Source organism: Ovis aries, chromosome 19, assembly GCF_016772045.2.
Source record: "Ovis aries strain OAR_USU_Benz2616 breed Rambouillet chromosome 19, ARS-UI_Ramb_v3.0, whole genome shotgun sequence".
Classification (NCBI taxonomy): domain Eukaryota; kingdom Metazoa; phylum Chordata; class Mammalia; order Artiodactyla; family Bovidae; genus Ovis; species Ovis aries.
In genome coordinates, this window is record NC_056072.1 from 43,672,385 (window position 1) to 43,693,767 (window position 21,383).

Genomic DNA, 21,383 nt, shown 5'->3' on the forward strand with positions numbered 1-21,383 from the left:
AGGGGAATTGTGGCTAGTGGAACATTCTGCACAGGTGATATTCTTGTCTTTGCCCTTAAATATAAAAGCAACGCTGATATGGATTACTCTATATTTTCATTACTACCTAGAACTTACTGAATGCAAAGAATATGTAAAACCTACTGCCGGATTATTCTCCTCCCTGATATTTGGCTCCTTGTGCACAGGTAGTTTCAGGAAATGATATATAATAAATGGCATTAGTGGATACAAGAATCGCAGAGTCGTTTGTGATTTGGAGCAGAAAGAAACAGAAGATAGGCACAGAAATATTTATTTCTATAAAGCTCCTCTGACCCCCAAAAGCAAAACCACAAGATAAGACTCAAGATGAGAGACATTCTCGTAAGAATTAGTATGTGGGAATGTGTAGAATAAGTTGATAAAGTAAAAACTGAGCTAAAGAACCAAAACCATTCCAGAAATCTGAATATTTCTGGACTCTTGTATTCTTTCTCAATCTGTCTCCAAAGTCTCCTGTCTTTATCTCCTCCAGATAGCTTCAATAGCTGACTTTCTTCTCTTTCCTTGCTGCACATATCTTCAGATTGTGTTTCCACCCAGGAGAAATATTCAACAAGGCACATTTTATCCTCTGTCTTTACTCGGGTTTATGTCATACCCCTTTGTGCATTCCCCGGTCAGTAATCCAGAGTCGAGTCCACTTGTGGCTCAGATTTGTGCTTGCGCCTTTCACTGTCGCCACCTGGTGGCAGTGTTTCTACACTGCAAAAGCGGAATCTGGGGCTGTACCAGGAAAAAAAAAAACTTTGAATACTACAGCTGCATATTAATTTAGGAGTTGCTTTCAATTCTGTCTACTCTTAAATGGTATTATATCTGACACCATATTCAAAATGCTATTTTAGTCATGTTCCATATACTTAGCACAAAAGATTTTAAAGCTTAAGTTGAGTGATGAAAAGGGAAATTTTAAAGTAATGATCAGTATTAATAAAATCAAATCTCCATTTTATGTAATTTACACAGATTGTTTCTGTAATGCTGTTATAACCCAGTGTTCGTTTTATCCAGTTTTAAAGTACTAGGAATAAACTCTTAAATATCAATCGATGTTAACAAGAATACCTTAGCTGCAACATCAGTGATTAATAAGTATTAAATAACAGCCAGTGGATTATCAGTCTTAGAACATTCCAGTTTTGTGATATGTGAAATTCAAATAACTACAAGACTCTTTATGATGTTTCCTTCAGGTGAAATACCTAAACAGGTTAAAGTGAAAAAACTGAAGAACCTAAAGACTCTGGATTCTAAACCTGGTATTGACTTTTACTAATTTTTAAATAGATACTATATGGGTAAATGGGTCCTACTGCTTACCTTCTTTTCTTTTCTTTACTTCTTAGGAGTTTATACTTCTTATAAGCCATATCTAAATAGAGACGAAGATATCATAAAACAATTACAGAAGGTGATTACTTGCTCATGTATTAATTTAAATGTTCTTACTCAGGTATGCAGTATCCAGTAAGGCAATATGTGCAATCACGTGAAAAGAGGTCCCTCTTCTGAATGAATGCCTCATAAAAATCAGGAGACTAATGTAGCAGCAGTTATGAGCCGGAAATATGGGGGCTTCAGCTACCAACTATTGCCAGTCTTCCTGAAAACTTAGGAATTATAGTGAAAAAGTTATGGACTGTACTGTGAGGTAGCTTAGTACCTGACAATTGGGATAGTTAGCATTTTTTTGGAAAATACATAGTATTAATGCAGCAAGTATGAAATAAAGATAGTCATTGTGAGCTAATATTTTAAAGGATGGGATGAATATCTTATATTTTGTTCTAAGGATTTTTTAATAGGATTTTGCATAGTGAGTTTCGCATTAAATTACTTCAAGATGAAGCTCTAGATTTTTTTCATATCAAATAAAAATCCATAAATTTTTATATCAGCTAAGCTTCTATAATCATTATTTTCTATTCTCTGACACTAGAGTCTAGGTTCTCATTTTTTCCTCTTTTAAGGGTATACAACAGAAGCGTCCTTCTGAAGCTCAAAGTGTTATCCTCCGACGCTATTTTTTGGAACTGACACAAAGCTTCATCATTCCATTAGTAAGTTAGCATATGTATTTGCTTAATTTAATGACTTGTTGAAGAATACATGATGTTTTTTCCATCCACCAAAAACTTATCTTAAGTTGTTTTGGTGGTTTATGTGTGTAGTGGTTAAAATAGAGTTCTTTGCAAGACACCCAGACTCTTGGTTCTGGTAATTAATTGTGTAATTTTGGTAAGTCACTTCCTCTCCTTGACTCTCAATTTCTTTATGTGTAAAATGTGGCTAATTACACTTTGCTAAATACTTTTCAGGGTTGTGAATCTTAAAAGATTGCATTTTGCAGCTTAAAATGTTCTACTGGAACTTCTTTCTCTGATATTGTTTTCTTGAGCATAATTTGATATATCTGTTAGCATGTAGTTCTATGATGTAGTTCCTTATGTGTCCTGTTCATTATCTTTTCCTCAGTGTGTCATATAGTAGCACTCATTAAATAAATATTTATGAAATAAATGACTAGGTGATATGGTTATTCAGTGAAATTCAGTGGAGCATCATGTTAAATTACTAAAAGATGCCTCACAGTATGAAGTAATAACATGATGTGGTCCTGGTCTGGAGACTGCATCAGAGTGAGACTCATTTAGTTGCTAATGTAATCTATCTAAGGATATTGTAGACGGGAAACCTGGAAATCTTTGCTATTATACTTTGGGAAGAAATGTTCTCTCTTGGTCTACAGATGTCAGATTATATTGTTCTATTTCAATCTGTTTATTTAGGCAAGTGAACTTGACTGTAATGCTTAATTAAGAGCATGGGCTAAAATCAAGTAGACCTGAATTCAAGTTCAAGTTATATGAACTTGGGCAGGTTATTTAGCCTTTCAATGCCTCAGTTTCCCAGTAATACCTACCACAAGGGATGGTTGCAAATATTAAAAGAGATCATGCATGTAAAGTGCTGAGTAAACTTTCTGGCACACAGTTACTTGATAAGGTTAATTATTATCATTAAAAATAGATATTTCTGGGACTTCCCTGGGGGTCCACTGTAGTATAGGACTTCACCTTCCAGTGCAGGGAGTACAGGTTCAATCCCTGATCAGGTAGCTAATATCCCACATGCCTCTTGGCCAAAAAGCTAAAACATAAAATAGAAGCAATGTTGTAACAAATTCAATTAAGACTTAAAAAAAATAAAAAGATAGTAAGTAGTTCCTTGGATTATTTTAGATTTAGTTAAATTTTTATTAAAAGTCTGACTTCTCAATTGAGTCTAAAGTTAGTGTATCTGTTGAGAGGAGTGATGGTGTTGTTGATCTCCATTGAAAGAGCATATGATAAAAAACTAGGAAGTGTCCACTTTTAAAAGAAATATTTATTCTTGGGTCTTCCCTGGTGGTCCAGTGGTTTAAAATCTACCTTGCAGTGCAGAGGACACTGGTTCGATTTCTGGCCTGGGAAGATCCTACATGCTGTAGGGCTGCTCTGGAGCCTGAGAACCACAACTGCTGAAGCGCATGTGCTCTAGAGCTTGTGCTCTGCAACAGGAGAAACCACCGCAATGAAAAGCCTGCACATTACAGCTGGAGAAAGCAACGAAGCCAAAATTAAATAAAATGTTAAAAATACCCATTTGTTTATTTGGCAGGGTCTTAGTTGCATTCAGGATCTTTAGTTGCAGCATGTGGAGTCTAGTTCCCTGATTAGGGATTGAACCTGGGTCCCCTGCTTTGGGAGTGTGGAGGCTTAGCCCCTGGACCACCAGGGAAGTCCCATGCCCACTTTTTTTAAGTAAGTCAGTTTAAACGTTTTTGAAGACATCTCTGGGCAAGAAAAGCTAACCTTGACTAACTTTTTTTTCTTGGACTTAGGAAAGATATGTGGCAAGCTTGATGCCTTTGCAGAAAAGCATTTCTCCGTGGAAGGTATAAGTATATTATATACCATTAAATTCTTATAGTCCATTAAATTCCTATATCAGTTCTCTAACTACAGTTAACTTCTGTGACTATATCCATTTTTAATTTTTAAATTCAGTATGTCCTGTTTTCTAGAGTCCACCCCAATTAAGACAGTTTCTTCCAGAAGAATTTATGAAAACACTTGAGAAAACAGGACCTCAGCTGACCTCTAGAATAAAAGGCGACTGGATTGGACTTTACCGGTTAGTCCCCTTTTTTTTTTCTTTTCTATTTCATCCATCTCTAGAGCTTTATTTAAAAATGAAACAAAAACTGGACTTAAATATATTCTTTAAAAAAGAATTCATTGTTTCATATGGTTTTCCTAGCTATAGGTCGAAAAGGTATTGAGGAAAGGAAGTTAAGTCATTCAAGCTTTGTGTTTTTTTAATTTATTTTTATAGGCATTTTCTAAAATCTCCAAATTTTGATGGTTGGTTCAAGACCCGGAGGAAGGAAATGACCCAGAAACTGGAGGCACTCCATCTAGAAGCTCTTTGTGAAGAGGTTAGAAAACAACATGTTTGTGTGATGATTAGCAGCTATTGAAGATAACTCCATAGGGACTGGAATGTTCTATCTATATCTGCTACTTTATAAATAATAATAGCTAACTGTTCTAGATCATGTGTGATGTGCCAGGACCATGCAGATGCTCTAAGTGGATAAAGTCTTTTACTCTTCACAGTTCACTGAAGTTGGTATGTTATGATCTGCATTAATTTGAGGATTACAAATTAAGTGATTTGCTTCAGATCATATCACTGCTAAGTAGTGAAACCAGCAGTGTGCTCAAGCCCACTTGCACTGGCTCACAAGAGCTACTTGTGTGCATCTCTTCCTAGTTCTGTATTCAGGGATCTCAGAATGGTAGCTTGAAATCAGCTACAGAGGAACACTTACACCACAGAAACTGGCAAAGTAAAACCTAAGAGACTTTTCCTGGAGAACCGATTGTTAAGAGCATACCACTGGATGAAGTTAGGGTTCAAATCCAAGCAGTCCAGCTTGATATCTTTTCCACCATGCCTTATTCGCCTTTCCCAGTTATTATTAATACATTTTTCCTGTATTTGGACTTTTCCACATTCTATAAATTGTCAGCAGACTATTTTAAGTTAAGCTACTTTTAAAAATATACAGGATAGAGACTTCCCAGATGGTCTGGTAGTTAAAAATTCACCTTGCAGTGCAGGGGACGTGGGTTTGATTCCTGGTCGTGGAACTAAGATCCCACGTGCTGCAGAGTAACTGACCCTGTGCTCTACAAGTGCCCTGCAATAAAAGATCTACAGACAAATAAATTTTTGTTAAATATACAAAGGATAGTCTCAAAGTGTGTTTAGCTTGAGGTGGGCTAGCCTCAGTTTTAACTTTCTAATCATAAACTTCCAGTGACTTTCAGAAAAAGAATACCATGAAGATAACCACAGATAAGCTCAGGAAGAGATTATTTGAAGATACAAAGTTTATATCCAGGAATATATTCATATTCACAATTATCTTGATGTTAGTTCATGTTCCTTATCAATTACTCACTACTTACGGGTGGGGGTTAGTATTGTATCTTAAGTTCCAAATTTGTTTTTCTTGATTGATCTAAAAGGAGCACTTCAGAAAGGAATTTCTTACATCTCTTACATAATATTTTACTTCCAAATATTAGACAGTCATTCTGGCTAGCATCAAAAAGTATCTGATTCTCACTGTCTCATGTACAGAATTATTCTTAAACTGTAACGCTGTGTCTGGGTTAAAACCCTGTTCTTGTCCTTCCTTCCCAGTAGCTTTGCCTATTAAAAGAGCATGATTTCAATATTATTTTGAGTATTTATTCATTTGGGATTTGTTTATTCTCCTAGGACTTACTTCTCTGGACCCAGAAACACACAGAAGTAGAAACAGTGGACCTTGTATTGAAGCTAAAAAATAAGCTGGTATGTAGCCAAAACGGCCAAAGATCCGTGAGGTTATTTTGCTCTCATTTGAGGTGGTAATCTGTGATGTATCACAGAAGTAAATTTTTAAATGAGAGGACCTATGATTGGTTGGTTGATGGTCACTGGACTGAAAATACTTGTCACTCAAGCAGATCATAATGAAGCCATATATATATATATGTATTTAGTTATTTACATGGAGTCTAATGAGCTTTACAGAAACATTCTGACATACTTAATACCACATGGTCTGTGCTGGTATTATCTATGTTAGTATTACATAGTTTTTTTTTTTAACTCAACAATTGTACTGTTAAAAAGTATCATGTTCTTTGCTTTTTTTAAGAATAGATTCTGTTAATTCTGGTCTCAGTCTGAAGTTTTCAAATCTTTGACCATTAAAACTGTTTATTTAGAGAATATATTGTGTTAATCCAGACCCAAAAGATAACTTAAATGCTTCCCAAATGTTCCTTATATAGTTACAGGCTGATCGAGAGCATTTACCTGTGAAACCTGACACTGTGGAAAAGTTACGGACACACATAGATGCAATTATCTTAGCATTACCAGAGGACCTGCAAGGCATATTGCTCAAAACAAGCATGACATGATATTTGACAAGATTTTCCAGCCAAAAGGATTGTACTCCATGAAGCATACTGACGTTTCAACCAGATGCACAAGCTGTCTCGGAGTGGAAAATAGCAGTGAATGCTCACTACAGGGTTGAAAGACTATACTGTATAAACAGACATTTTTAGTGCATTATTTTTAAAAACAGATATCTGTGGTGGTTCCACTTTAATACTGAAACACCGAAAGGCATTTCTATATTTTTAATCATGTTCTAAAGTGCTCTTATGAGAGACCTGTGGGGCCATCAGTTTAAGTGATTCCAAACTGCAGTGCTGGCATTGCAGGTATTTTTTTAAATTGGTGCTTCTTTGCCCAATCATGTTAAAACTCAGGGGGATATAAAAATAACATTCACACTGGCTGTCTTCTTAAGAAGAAGGAAAAGACTGAACTGTCAGACTCTAGTTAGAAGTGATTAATGCTTTTGTAGTGCCTTCCGTGGTCCTACATGTTTCACAGAAGCCCAGCTGCTAGTCTTGAAGCTTTTTCTTAACGTTATTATAATATGTAGTTTTTTATAAGGCATTTTTTGAGTAATCATTGCTTAAAAATATATTTTTTGCCTCCTATTGTGTTTATTATTAGTGGCATTGGTGTTTTTTTAAATTGTCAGGTAGGTTTCATTTCATTATTTTCTATACCATTTTCAAATTTAATCTTAGTTTCACCGAAGAGAAGAAGGCATCTAGTATTAATTATGGAAGAGTTTATTTCCTCTTACCCTTTACTAATTGAGCCTGAGTTAATTGGCTTGGATGTCTTTCAAAGACATTCTAATTATAAACCTCATAATCAGCTATTTTTATAAACTGAACTGTTCCTTTTTAAAAGGCATTTTTATACCTTTTGTGTGATAGTCATTTGAGTGATTCTAAGATTGATTTTTAGCATTATTTGTTTGGTAGGGTTTCCCCGCCCCCCAAATTAATATTTCTCAGATTACTTTCCCTGCTGTTGACATGGGAACTTTTGCCTGAATCACTGTTGTATCTAAGCTAGTTTTGTTGTTTTTTTGTTTGCTTCTGTTTTGTTTACAGTATACTACCTTGCCAAAAATAGAAGATTGTGGTTTGGTAGAATAAGGTTCTTTCCGTTGGTGTTTGAATAGGAGTGTCCTGAAGAAGCCACTATTTAAAATAGGCATCCATGACATAGCACATATGTGAATTACCCTTTACATATCCAAATTTGGTTGTAGGTTGTAGAAGAAATGGCTTCAGGAGCTATCTCTTAGTCTCTATTAATATAACTCTTAAGGGCACTCCCAGCCTAAGAATGGGTCCTTGGTGTATGTAACTGTGGTCTTCTATCCAAATGTGCCCTTTTCTCATGGATGTAAGTCTCTCAAAGCATACCTCAAAGTCATGGAAAGAATACTGCATTTGAAAGAAGTCATTTGCCTTGGATCACATGAGTTATTTTGTGAAGCAACAGTTGTCCTCATGGAAAAGGGGCAGCGACTTTTATATGCTAAAGTATTTAATATCTTCCTGGGAAACCTTATTTAGATATAAATGGTCATCTTATTATTTTTCAAAAAGGTGTATTTTAATAATCTTACAATTTATATGCAGTTTGTGACCAGAGTTTGAAAGTTGTTAGTGTCATGTCAAGGATCTTTTAAATTATACCACTACAGGATGTATCCATTTCAAGTTTATTTTGCACAGCTAAAGAGTAGCAAAGGATGCCAGTTAGCATAATAATTGTATCTACATATTTACTATACTTAACAGAAAACCTACCACATATTGGAAACCATATCTTACTTACCTGGTTTATCTATTAATTTCAAATTATGTACTTGTAAAAATAACTTAAAACTGCATTGGGAATCTGACAAAGACTGAGTGATAATTTTTGTGTGATTTTTAAAGTTGTCTTTTTTGTTTTTTTTTTCTGAGGAGACCTTGTTAAGATCTAAAACCTGCCATTTAATGTTTATCTTCACCTCACCAGCATCAGAAGGAATCACTGCTTTCAGGATGTTGTGTAACGCCTATTGCCTTCTGCTTTCAGTGAAAGGGGTTTTGAGAAGGCATTTATGGTCATTACTGAAAACCTAATTAAAGGCCTTGGATTTTAAAGCCGTTGGATATTTTGTATTATTTCTGAGTAAGATTGGAATGCTTGAAAAAAATGCAGGGTCAATGGAACTTTTGCATTACGGGATTCCTTTTAGTTTCTAACTTATTTTTCTGAATTCAAATGAAAACCTTTTTCTGCTTACTTTATTATGAACAGGTAAATGCTCCATTTTATTAACAGATCACAGAATTAAGTGATTTCATATTTTTCCTAGTAGTGTATTGATTTTTGTGAAGTGTTCTGATGAAAACAATTTTAGCTTAATAATCTAGGTATTGTTAGATTCTCCATTTGCTGCCTGCCTTTTCTTTTTTAACCTTAAATCTCAAATTTCATTTCTTCCTCTTTTTTGCAAGTAGCTAGTATATAATACTATTCTTTGGATTTTATTTTTTAATAACATATATTAGATGTTCCTCCTCCTTGAAGTTACTAGGTAACATCCTTCAAAGTAGACTGTAGAATATGTTGGTATATTTAAAAGAAATGCCCATTGAAATGTGTCCTTTTTTTCTCACTTGCTCATAACTTACCTCACTTGTTTTTATACACCTTAATTTTACTTTCTTCAAGCATAACTTTAGGGGAAAAAATTTAACTAACTTTCTAATATTAGTCATTTTTTTTTGTATTTTACATGGTAATATTAGTCATTTAAAAACAGTTCAAGAAGAGAAACCATGTTATCTCATAGTAACGACTAAATTATCACAAATAATTTATCTCTTCACATATGCCACCTACAACTTGGTTAAATTATGATATTTATTATAATATCAATGGAAATTAGCATTTGTTAATAGAGCTCCAAGAATTTTTTTTCCAATTATTCTTTTTGTTTGTTTGAAATAGAGTTTGACACAAGATACAGAATCACGATTTCTAAAATTTATCCTGCATCTAACTAGTTTTTAGTAAGATGAGCTTAAGGTTAATGGTTGATTAAAGGAAATAAGTTTATGACTTTTATTTTGCAGTTATAATACTGCCTATCTCATGAGGCACAAATGTTGAGGAAAAAAAAAAAATGGCAGTAGAATTCTGCTATATCCTAGTCTTTAGCATTATTTCTGGACTTTTGAACACCAGCCTTTCTCTTACCCATTAGTTGAATACCATGCTATGCCTTTCTTCAAATTAAGATTAATGTTGTCTAATTATCTTAGGTCTCATTCCATTTTGCTAGTGTCATCACTAGGCTTGGGTTCTTTTATTTTTTTAAATTAATTTTTATTGAAGTATAGTTGATTTACAATATTGTGTTAGTTTCTGCTGTACAGCAAAGTGTGTTAGTTATACGTATATACATGTCCACTCTCTTATAGATTGCTTTCCTATATAGGGCATTACAGAATATTGAGTAGCGTTCCCTGTGCTATACAGTAGGTTCTTATTGGTTATCTGTTTTACATATAGTATTGTGTATATGTCAACCCCAGTCTCCCAATTCATCCCTCCCCTCCCCTTTCTCCTTTAGTAACCACGTTTGTTTCTTGTATCTGTGATTCTATTTCTGTTTTGTAAATAAGTTCATTTGTACCTTTTTTTTTTTAGATTCCACATGTAAGTGATATCATATGATATTTGTCTTTCTCTGTCTAACTTCACTCAGTATGACAATTGCTAGGTCCATCCATGTTGCTGCAAATGGCATTATATCATTTGTTTTTATGGCTGAGTACTATTCCAGTAATCTTTCAAAGAAGGTATGTACCCCATCTTCTTTATGCATTCATCCATCAGTGGACATTTAAGTTGCTTCCATATCCCGGCTATTTTAAATAGTGCTGTAGTGACTATTGGGGTCCATGTATCTTTCAGAATTATAGTTTTCTGTGGGTATATGCCCAGGGATTATATTGCAGGATCATATGGTAGCTGTATTTCTAGTGTAAGAAAGCTCCATACTGTTCTCCATAGTGGTTGTACAAATTTACATTCTACCAACTGTGTAGGAGGGTTCCCTTTTCTCCACACCTCTTCAGAATTTATTGTTTGTAGAATTTTTGATGATGGCCATTCTGACCAGTGTGAAGTGGTAGCTCGTTGTAATTTTGATTTGCATTTCTTTAATAATTAGTGTTGTTGAACATCTTTTAATGTACTTTTTGGGCCATCTATATGTCTTTGGAGGTCGTCTACCAATTTTTTGATTTGGTTGTTTGCTTTTTTGATAGTGAGCTGCGTGAGCCGTTTGTGTATTTTGGAGATTAAGCCCTTGTCAGTTGCTTCTTTGCAAATATTTTCTCCCATTCTGTGGGTTGTCTTTTCATTTTGTTTATGATTTCCTTTGCTGTACAAAAGCTCTTAAATTTAATCAAGTCTCATTTATTTATTTTTTTAATCTTCATTACTCTAGGAGGTGGATTAAAAAAAATCTTGCTGTGATTTACATCAGATATTTTCCTCTAAGAGTTTAAAGTATCTGGTCTTATATTTATATCTTTAATCCATTATGAGTTTATTTTTGTGTATGGTGTTAGAGAATGTTCTAATTTCATTCTTTCACATGTAACTGTCTGGTTTTCCCAGCACCACTTACTGAAGAAGACTGTCTTTTCTGCATTGTATGTTCTTGTCTTAGTCATCATACCATTTCTGCTTAGCCATTAGAAAGCTAAACTTCATGAGTCCCTTATCTTTTTTACTGTTTCTCATATTTTTCCATATCCACCAGGATGAATACTTTGTAGTATAAATTGCTTCTATGTTGAGATGCTTTTGAAAAATAGTAAATTTATATTCTGGAGTTGCCATACTTTCTATTAAGTGAGTGAAGGAACCTATTGAAATGGTTGATTTTTTTGTTATTAGTTTTTATTGGAGTATGGTGCTTTACAATGTTGCGTTAGTTTCTACTGTACAGCATAGTGAATCAGCTGTACAGATACAAACATCCTCTTTTTTGGGTTTCCTTCCCATTTAGGTCACGGCATAGTATTAAGTAGAGTTTCCTGAGCTATATGGTAGGTTCTCATTAGTTATCTATGAAATGATTGATTTTGATTGAACGAAATGGGTAAATATTTTACAGCCAAAGGCTCTGGTGATAGAACCCAGAAAAAATATTTTTTTAAACAGCTTTATTGAGATATAATTGATGTACAATAAACTAAACACAGTGTACAATTTGATGTTTTGACATTTGAATACACCCATAGAACCATCAGCACAGTCGTGATGGGAACATATCTGTTTACCCCCACCTCAAATTCCCTCATGCTTCTTTGCACTCCATCCTGCCTCCCTTCCCAAACAATCACTGATCTGTGTTCTGTCACTGTAGATTAGTTTGTGTTTTCTAGTGTTTTACACATGGTATATACCTCTTTTTTTGATCTGGCTTTTTTTTTTCCCTAACATCTTAACATAGTATTTATTTGTCTCCCCTTTGTTAAACCCTGAACCAAGCCCCTTTCCCCCGGCTCACTGGGGACGTGTAGGAAAAGGATTATACAGGTCAGATTAGACACGGGAGAAAGAGAGGACTCCTTAGCATGACAAAGAAAATGGAAAAGACTGTCACTAGGAGAAAGAAGTCCCATGGCCTCCCAGAACGGCATAGAAGAAGAGCTGTTGCATCAGGGAAGAGTTCCTGGCATAACCAATGATGAGGCTCCCAAAGTCCTAATCCCAGCCACCCCAACTGTGGCAGCCCCAGCCCCAGGAAGTTTGCCTGCTCTGTCAATGTCCCTGAAATGGCACTTCTTTGGAAGTTATGCCTAGGGATAAGTAAGGTCAAGGGCCCCGAGGCTGCCAAGCTGCTTAGGCTCTGACCTGTCAGCATCTTCAGCTGTTTCATCACTACTGCAGACAGTGATCCACTCACAGGCATTCCTGACAAGGGAGGGGAGTGAGGGGCTGTGGCAGGAAAAGTGGCTCTCAGTGCGGACAGTGATCTCACTGCCCTCCCTCATCATAATTGAGGTTCGCTTATATTGCAAGTTTCAATAGGTGATTGTTTTGTTTTTATTGTTAAGTAGTATTCCATTTTATGACTATAATACAAAATTCTTATCCACTCAGCTATTGATGGACATTTGGGTCCTTTCTAGTTTTTGTCTGTGACAAGTTAAACTCCTGTGAACACTCATAGGCAAGTCTTGGTATGGACATATATATCCTTTTCTCTTGGGTAAATACCTTGGAAACAGAATCAATCGTGGGTGAATGTTTAACTTTTCAAGAAATTGCCAAACTGTTTTCCAGAGTGCTTGTACTAATTTGTTTCCACCAACTGTATATGAGAGTTCCAGTTTTTGCACATCCTACTCAACACCTAGTATGCCCAGCATTTTTAGGTTTAGCAATTTTAATGACTTATACTGTTGTTTTATTGGGATTATAAGTTTCATTTCCCTAAAGACCTATGCTGTTGAACGTCTTTCCATGTGCTTTCCATTAGTCATCTATATCCGTTCTTTGATAAAGTATCTCTTAAGAGTCTTTGCTGTTTTGAAGACTGAGTTGTTTAATTTCTAGTGGTTGGATTTTGAGAGTTCTCTCAAAATTCTTGATAGAAGTTACTTTTCATATATGTGGCCTACAAAATTTTTCTACAGGTTTTGACTTTTTTTTCATTTTCACAACAGTGTCTTGAAGCAGAAATTTATGAATTTCTACACAAATTCCCGCTGGAATTTTGGTGGGGATTGTATTAAATCTCTGGGTAAATTCTTTATGTCCTCTGATCTATGGACAAAATACATGTCTTCATTTATTTGTGTCGACTCTAATTTCTTAGCAATGTTTTGTTGTTTTCAAGGTACAAATCTTTCATATCTCCTGTCAGACTTAACCATAAGCCTGTTGTATTTTTGATATTGTTGTAAATGATGTCATTTTATAAAATGCAGTTTTTAACCTTTCCCTAAAAAGTCCAGCTCAAAATTCTAGCATATACTTGTATATTGATGTTATATCTCACAACATTACTGAACTCATTAATTCTAGTAGCTTTATTTTGGCATAGTCCATCATATTCGTTTTTCAAATTTTTATTATTTTTGATTGTGCTGGGTCTTCATCGCTGCACAGGCTTTTGTCTGGTTTGCTGTGAGTGGGAGCTGCTCTCTAGGTATGGTATGTGGGCTTGCTGCAGTGGTTTCTCTTGTTGCAGAGCATGGGTTCTGGGGCATGCTGGCTTCGGTAATTGCAGCATGCAGGCTTCAGTAGTTGTGGCTGCCAGGCTTTAGAGCACCGGCTCAATAGTTGTGGCACATGGGCTTAGCTGCTCTGGGGCATGTGGTATCTTCCCGGATGAGGGATCAAACCCATATCTCCAGCATTAGCAGGTGGATTCTTTACCATTGAACCACCATGGAAGCCCTCCATCATATTCTTAACATAGGAGATTATGCTGTCTGTGAATAAAGAATGTTTTACTTCACCTTTCCCATCTGGATGGCTTCTGTTTAGTATTCTTGCCTGACAGCACTGACTGGAACCTCCAGTAGAATGTTGAGTAATATATATGAGACTAGACATCTTTCTTATTCCTAATCTCAAAAGAAAGCATTCAGACTTTTATTATTAGGTGTGATATTAGCTGTAGGTTTTTTGTAGATGTCCTTTATGAAGTTGATGAAGTCTTCTGTTCCTAGTTTGCTGAATTTTTATCAGGAATGGACTTTGGATTTTGTTAAATGCTTTTTCTGAACTGTCAAGGTGATCATATCATTTTGTTTGGTTTTGTCTTCAGTTTGTGAATACGTTAACACAGAATGACTTTTGAATGTTAAACCAACTGTATTTCTGGGATTCAGCCCCAGTTGGCCTTGATATGTTATCCTTTCAATACAGTTCTGGATTTGATTTGCTAAATTTTTCTTTAGAGTTTTTGCATCTGTGTTCATGATGGGTATTGGATTATAGTCTTCTTGTAATGTCTGTCTGATTTTGGTATCATGCCTTAGAATGAGTTGAAAGAGTTTGTGTCAAGATGGTATCATTTCTTCATTAAAGGATGGTTTGTGAGAAGGTGTTTACAGTTTCAATTTTTAAAAAATAGATACAAAGCTATTAATGTTATCTATTTCTTCTTGAGTATGCACTGGTTTTCTGTGTCTTTCAAGAGCTGCGTCCTTTTCATCTAAGTGGTGGTGTTTATGGGTGTAAAATTATTCATGGTATTTCCTTATTAGTCTTTTAATATCTGTAAAAACTGTAATGACGTAAACTTTCTCATTCCTGATATTGGAGGCTTATTAATTTTATTCATCTTCTATAAAAGTTGATTTTGGTTATATTGATTTTCTCTGTTTTTCTGTTTTCCATTTCATTGATTCTTACTTTTATCTTTCTTCTTCTTTCTTTGGTTTTAATTTACTCTTCTTTTTTTCAATTTCTCAAGGTAGAGGCTGAGGACATTGATCTGACACCTTTTCTCTAACATAGGTTTTTAGTGCTATACATTTTCCCCTAAGTACTGCTTTAGGGGCATCCCATAAATTCTGGTTATGTTCGATATTTATGTTCATTCCATTCAAAATACCTTATAATTTCCTTTAGGACTTCTTTGATCCATGGATTATTTAGAAGCATTATTATATTTCCTTTTTTAAAGAACTATTTGTTTGCCTGGGCCAGGTCTTAGTTCTGGCACACAGAATCTTTTTTAGTTGTGATGTGTAAATTCTTAGATGCATCATGTGGGATTTAGTTCCATTACCAGGGATGATGGAGCCTGGGCTCCCTGCATTCGGAGCATAGAGTCTTAGCAACTGGACCATCAGGGAAGTCCTATGTGTGTTATTTCCTTCATTTAAATATTTATGGGTCTTTTGAAAATCTCTTTCTTCTTGGTTTCAAATGTCATTCAATGTAGTCTGAGAATATACTTTGTATGATCTGAAAATTTAAGCTTTGTTTTATGGCCCAGAATACAGTTTATCTTTGTAAATGTTCCGGGTACACTTGAGAACAATGTGTATGTTGCTGTTGTTGGGTGGAGTGTTATACAAATGTCAATTCGGTCAAGTTTGTTGATAGTGTAGTTCATATTGTTGATTTTCTGCCTTCTTGTTCTGTCAGTCATTAAGAGAAGGCTATAGAAAGATCCTGATCATAATTGTTAGATTTGTGTATACTCTGCTCACATGTCTAGTCTGATATTAATGGAATTCCAGGTTTCTTATGACTAATGTTAGCATGATATATCTTTTCCATACTTTTAACCTACCTGTGTTTTTATATTTAAAATACTTTTGTAGGTAAATATAGCTCTTGTTTTTTTTTTCCTGGCCCTGTTGCACACCTTGTGGAATCTTAGTTACCTGACCAGGGATTAAACCTGGGGCAGCTGTAGTGAAAGCACCAGGTCCTAAACACTGGACTGCCAGAGAATTCCCTAGTTCTTGCTCTTTCATCCAATTTCACAAATTTTATTTCTTTAGTTGGTATAATTATAGCATTTACAATTATTAATTATTGCTATGGTTACATTTTAATCTATTATCTTGCTATTTATTTTCTATTTGTCTTTATCTGTTCTTGTTCTCCTTTTTTTCTTCTTTTGAATTAATGGACTACTTATTACCTCATTTTATCTTTTTTATGGGATTAGTAGATATAACTCTTTATTTTTATTTCAGTGTGGTTGCTTTAAGATTTATAGTATTGGGGCTTCCGTGGTGGTCAAGTGGTCAAGAATGTGCCTGGCAATGCAGAGGTAATGGGTTTAATCTGTGGTCAGGGAAGATCCCACCTATCTTGAAGCAACTAACCCCATGTGCCATGACTAATGAGCCTGTGCCCTAGAGCCCACGAGTCCCAACTCCTGAGCCTGCAAACTGCAACTACTGAAGCCCATGAGTCTACAGCCCATGCTCTGCAACAAGAGAAGCCGCCACAATGAGATGCTCCCACAACACAATGAAGAGGAGTCTCTACTCGCAGCAACTAGAGAAGCCCTGAGCGCAGCAACAAAGATCTTGCAAAGCCAAAAAAATAATTTACAGTATGCATTTGTAACATATGAGTCTCCCCTCAAGTGATACTACGCTACATCACATATAGGATAAGAATATTGTAATAGTATACTTCTGTTTGGCTCTTTCCAGCCTTTGTGATATTACTCTTCGTGAATTTTATTTTTGTACATGTTACAAATACCCCAATACCTTATTGTTATTTTTTTTAAGTAGTTCTTTTTTTTTTAAGTGTTAATAGTAAGACAAAACATTCTTATGTATATGCTGTTACACTTAACCTTTTCTGGTGCTCTTTATGCCTTGTGTAGATATTTATGGTATATATTTGTGTAGGCCTTTTTGTGTAGATATTTATGGTATCATTTTCCTTTTGCTTGAAGAACTTTCTTTAACATTCCTTGTAGTGCAGATTTATATCTGAAAATATATTTATTTTACCATCTTTTGTAATGATTTTTTTTTGCTTGATACAGATTTCTAGGCTGTCCTTTTTTCCCTTCCATTATTTTAAAGTGTTTCTGTACTGTCTTCGTGCTTGCTTTATCTCCAGTGAGAAATATGTCATCTTTTAAATTTTTTTTAATTAATTAAAAAAATTTTGGCTGCACCATGTAGAATGTGGGATCTTAGTTCCCTGATCAGAAATCAAATCCGCACTCTCCACATTAGAAGCTCAGAGTCTTTTTCATTTATTTATTTATTTGGCTGCACTGGCTCTTTGCTGCTTTGTGTGGGCTTTTTCTAATTGTGATAAGTGTGGGCTACTCTTTATTGCAGTGCACAGGCTTCCTATTGTGTTGGCTTTTCTTGTGGAGCACAGGCTCTAGGCACTCAGGCTTCAGTAGTTGCAGCTCATAGGCTCAGTAGCATAATTATTCCATAGCATATATAATCTTCCCAGACCAGGTATTGAACCCATGTCCATGCATTGGCAGGCGGCTTCTCATCTACTGTACCACTAGAGAAGTCCTGGAAGCTCAGAGTCTTAAACAGTGGACTGCCAAGGATGTCCTGAGAAATATATCATCTTTATCTTTGTTTCTATGTAGTTAACAAGTTTTTTTCCTTGGCCGCTTTTGCTTTGATGTAGTTTTATTCGGAATTCTTGTGCGGGGTCAATGGATATGTGAATATGTAGTTTTATTTGTTGTTGTTCAGTCACTAAGCTGTGTCTGACTATTTTCAGTCCCATGAACTGTAGCACATCAGGCTTCTTTTTCCTTCACTGTCTGCTAGAGTTTGCTCAAATTCATGTCCATTGAGCAGCGATGCCATTCAACTATCTCATCCTCTGTTGCCCCCTTTTCTTGCCCTCAATCGTTCCCAGCATCAGAGTCTTTTCCAGAGAGTTGGCTCTTCACATCAGATGTCCAAACCATTGGAGCTTCAGCTTCAGCATCAGTCCTGCCAATGAATATTCAGGGTTGATTTCCTTTAGCATTGACTGGTTGGATCTCCTTGCTGTCCAAGGGACTGTCAAGTCTTCTCCAGCACGACAATTCAAAAACATCAGTTACTTGGTGCTCAGTCTTCCCTGCTGTCCAGCTGTCATATCTGTGCATGACTGTTGGAAAAAGCATACCTTTGACTAGACAGAACTTTGTCAGCAAAGTGATGTCTCTGCTTTTTAATATGCTGTCTAGGTTTGTCATTGCTTTTCCTCCAAGGAGCAAGTATCTTTTAATTTCTTGGCTGCAGTCACTATCCATAGTGATTTTGGAGCGCAAGAAAATAAAATCTGTTACTGTTACTGTTTCCATTTTTCCCCTATCTGTTTGCTGAATGGTTTGCCTTGGAAGCAAACCGAGATCATTCTGTTGTTTTGAGATTGCACCCAAGTACTGCATTTCGGACTCTTGTTGACTCTGAGGGCTACTCCATTTCTTCTAAGGGACTCTTGCCCACAGTGCTAGATATAATGGTCATCTGAATTAAATTTGCCCATTTCTGTCCATTTTAGTTCATTGATTGCTATGAACTAAGATGTTGATGTTCACTCTTGCCATCTCCTGCTTCCGTTCAGTTCAGTTCAGTCACTCAGTCGTGTCCGACTCTTTGCGACCCCATGAATCGCAGCATGCCAGGCCTCCCTATCCATCACCAACTCCCGGAGTTCACTCAGATTCACGTCCATCGAGTCGGTGATACCATCCAGCCATCTCATCCTCTGTCATCCCCTTCTCCTCCTGCCCCTAATCCCTCCCAGCATCAAAGTCTTTTCCAATGAGTCAACGCTTCACATGAGGTGTCCAAAGTACTGGAGTTTCAGCTTTAGCATCATTCCTTCCAAAGAAATCCCAGGGCTGATCTCCTTTAGAATGGACTGGTTGGATCTCCTTGCAGTCCAAGGGACTCTCAAGAGTCTTCTCCAACACCACAGTTCAAAAGCATCAATTCTTCGGCACTCAGCCACCTTCACAGTCCAACTCTTACATCCATACATGACCACAGGAAAAAACAGCCTTGACTAGGCGGATTGACCACATCTAATTTACCTTGATTCATGGACGTTATGTTCCAGGTTCCTACAGTATGCGGTATTATTCTTTACAGCATCGGACTTTACTTTCACCAGTAGACATATCCACAACCAAGAGTCATTTTTACTTTGGACCAGCCTCTTCTTTCTTTCTGGAGCTATTTCTCCACTCTTCCCTAGTAGCATACTGGACACCTACCGACCCGGGGGGCTCATCTTATGGTGTCATATCTTTTTGCCTTTTCATATTGTTCATGGGATTCTCGAGGCAAGAATACTGAAGTGGTTTGCCATTTCCTTCTCCAATGGACCACATATTGTCAGAAGTCTCCACCATGATCTGTCCGTCTTGGGTGGCCCTACATAGCATGGCTCGTGGTTTTATAGTTGTAATCAAATGTGGAAAACTTTTGGCCACTATTTCTTCAAGTATTTTTTCTGTCCCTTCCCATCTTTCTGGAACTTAAGTTATTCATATATTAGTCTGTTTGAGGTTATCATAGTTCACCGATGCTTATGTTTTTGTTTTACTCTTCTTTCTCTGTGTTTCATTTTGGATACTTTCGTATTTCTATGCCTTTAAGTTAGTTTTCTCTTTTGTATTGTCTGGCATCCAGGCCCATCACTTCATGGTAAATAGATGGGGAAACAGTGGCTGACTTCATTTTTCTGGGCTCCAAAATCACTGCAGATGGTGACTGCAGCCATGAAATTAAAAGATGCTTACTCCTTTGAAGGAAGGTTATGACCAACCTAGTCAGCATATTAAAAAGCAGAGACATTACTTTGTCAGGAAAGGTCCGTCTAGTCAAGGCTATGGTTTTTCCAGTGGTCATGTATGGATGTGAGAGTTGAGCACCAAAGAATTGATGCTTTTGAACTATGGTGTTGGAGAAGACTCTTGAGAGTCCCTTGGACTGCAAGGAGAGCCAACCAGTCCATCCTAAAGGAGATCAGTCCTGGGTGTTCATTGGAAGGACTGATGCTGAGGCTGAAACTCCAATACTTTGGCCACCTGATGCAAAGAGCTGACTCATTTGAAAAGACCCTGATGCTGAGAAAGATTGAGGGCAGGAGGAGAATGGGACAAGAGGATGAGATGGTTGGATGGCATCACCAACTCAATGGACATGGGTTTGGGTGGACTCTGGGAGTTGGTGATGGACAGGGAGGCCTGGCGTGCTGCAGTTCAAGGGGTTGCAAAGAGTCAGACACGACTGAGCGACTGAACTGAACTGAACCTGCTGTTAACTCTATCAGTATATTTTTCATCTCAGACGTTGTAGTTTTGATTTCTGGAAGCTTGATTTATGTCTTTCTTTTGTCTTCTGTTTCTGTACTTAAGATAACATCTCTGTTAGTTGAGTTCATTCTGATGAACTGCCTCATAATTATGGGTCATGTGTCTCTGCTTTTTTGTATGCTGAATAATCTTAGGTTAGATGCCAGAATTTTACTTTGCTGGATGTGGATATTTTTGTGTTCTTATAAATTTTTTGAGCTTTGCTCTATGATGCAGTTAAGCTTCCCAGGTGGCTCAGTAGTGAAAAATCCGTCTGTCAGTGCAGGAGATGCAGGAGACGCAGATTCGATCCCCGAGTCAGGAAGATCCTCGAGTAGGAAATACCAATCCACCCCAGCATTCTTGCCTGGAAAACCCCAGGGACAGAGCCTGGTGGGTTGTGGTCCATGGGATCACAGAGTCAGACTCAGCTGAGCACACACGCAGTTAAGCTATTTGGAAACAGTTGGTCCTTTCAGGTCTTTTATGACTTGTTAGGTAGGTTAGTGTTTGCTACTGCTGCTGCTAAGTCACTTCAGCCGTGTCTGACTCTGTGCGACCCCATAGACGGCAGCCCACCGGGCTCCTCTGTCCCTGGGATTCTCCAGGCAAGAACACTGGAGTGGGTTGCCATTTCCTTCTCCAATGCATGAAAGTGAAAAGTGAAAGTGAAGTTGCTCAGTCGTGCCTGACTCTCAGCGACCCCATGGATTGCAGCCCGTCAGGCTCCTCTGTCCATGGGATTTTTCAGGCAGGAGTGCTGGAGTGGGGTGCCATTGCCTTCTCCGGAAGTAGTGTTTAGTGTAGAACTAATTCTTCTTCACTACTGTGAGACCTTGAGTACTCTACTCATCATGCCATGAATTGTGTGTGTGTTTTTTAATCTGGCTGATGGGAACAGGCAGTGTTTTCTTTAATCATTTGATGAGTCACTCTTTGGCTCTGGGTATTTGGCTCAAATGCATATGCGTTCTTTGGGCAGCCCTCTGCAGATCTCTTTGTGTAC

General features: G+C 36.8%; 1 protein-coding gene across 1 annotated transcript in view; it reads left to right on the plus strand.

The window, feature by feature from the left end:
* Positions 1-8,684, plus strand: part of DENND6A (DENN domain containing 6A) — a 47,467-nt gene extending 38,783 nt beyond the window's left edge. Inside the window, exons 13-20 of the mRNA XM_015102355.4 lie at positions 1,239-1,304; positions 1,392-1,456; positions 2,016-2,105; positions 3,929-3,982; positions 4,112-4,221; positions 4,423-4,525; positions 5,881-5,955; positions 6,441-8,684. Coding sequence (XP_014957841.2) covers positions 1,239-1,304; positions 1,392-1,456; positions 2,016-2,105; positions 3,929-3,982; positions 4,112-4,221; positions 4,423-4,525; positions 5,881-5,955; positions 6,441-6,572 — 695 coding nt within the window. The 3' untranslated portion in view covers positions 6,573-8,684. The remainder of the gene's footprint in view (positions 1-1,238; positions 1,305-1,391; positions 1,457-2,015; positions 2,106-3,928; positions 3,983-4,111; positions 4,222-4,422; positions 4,526-5,880; positions 5,956-6,440) is intronic.
* Positions 8,685-21,383: the final 12,699 nt, after the last annotated feature.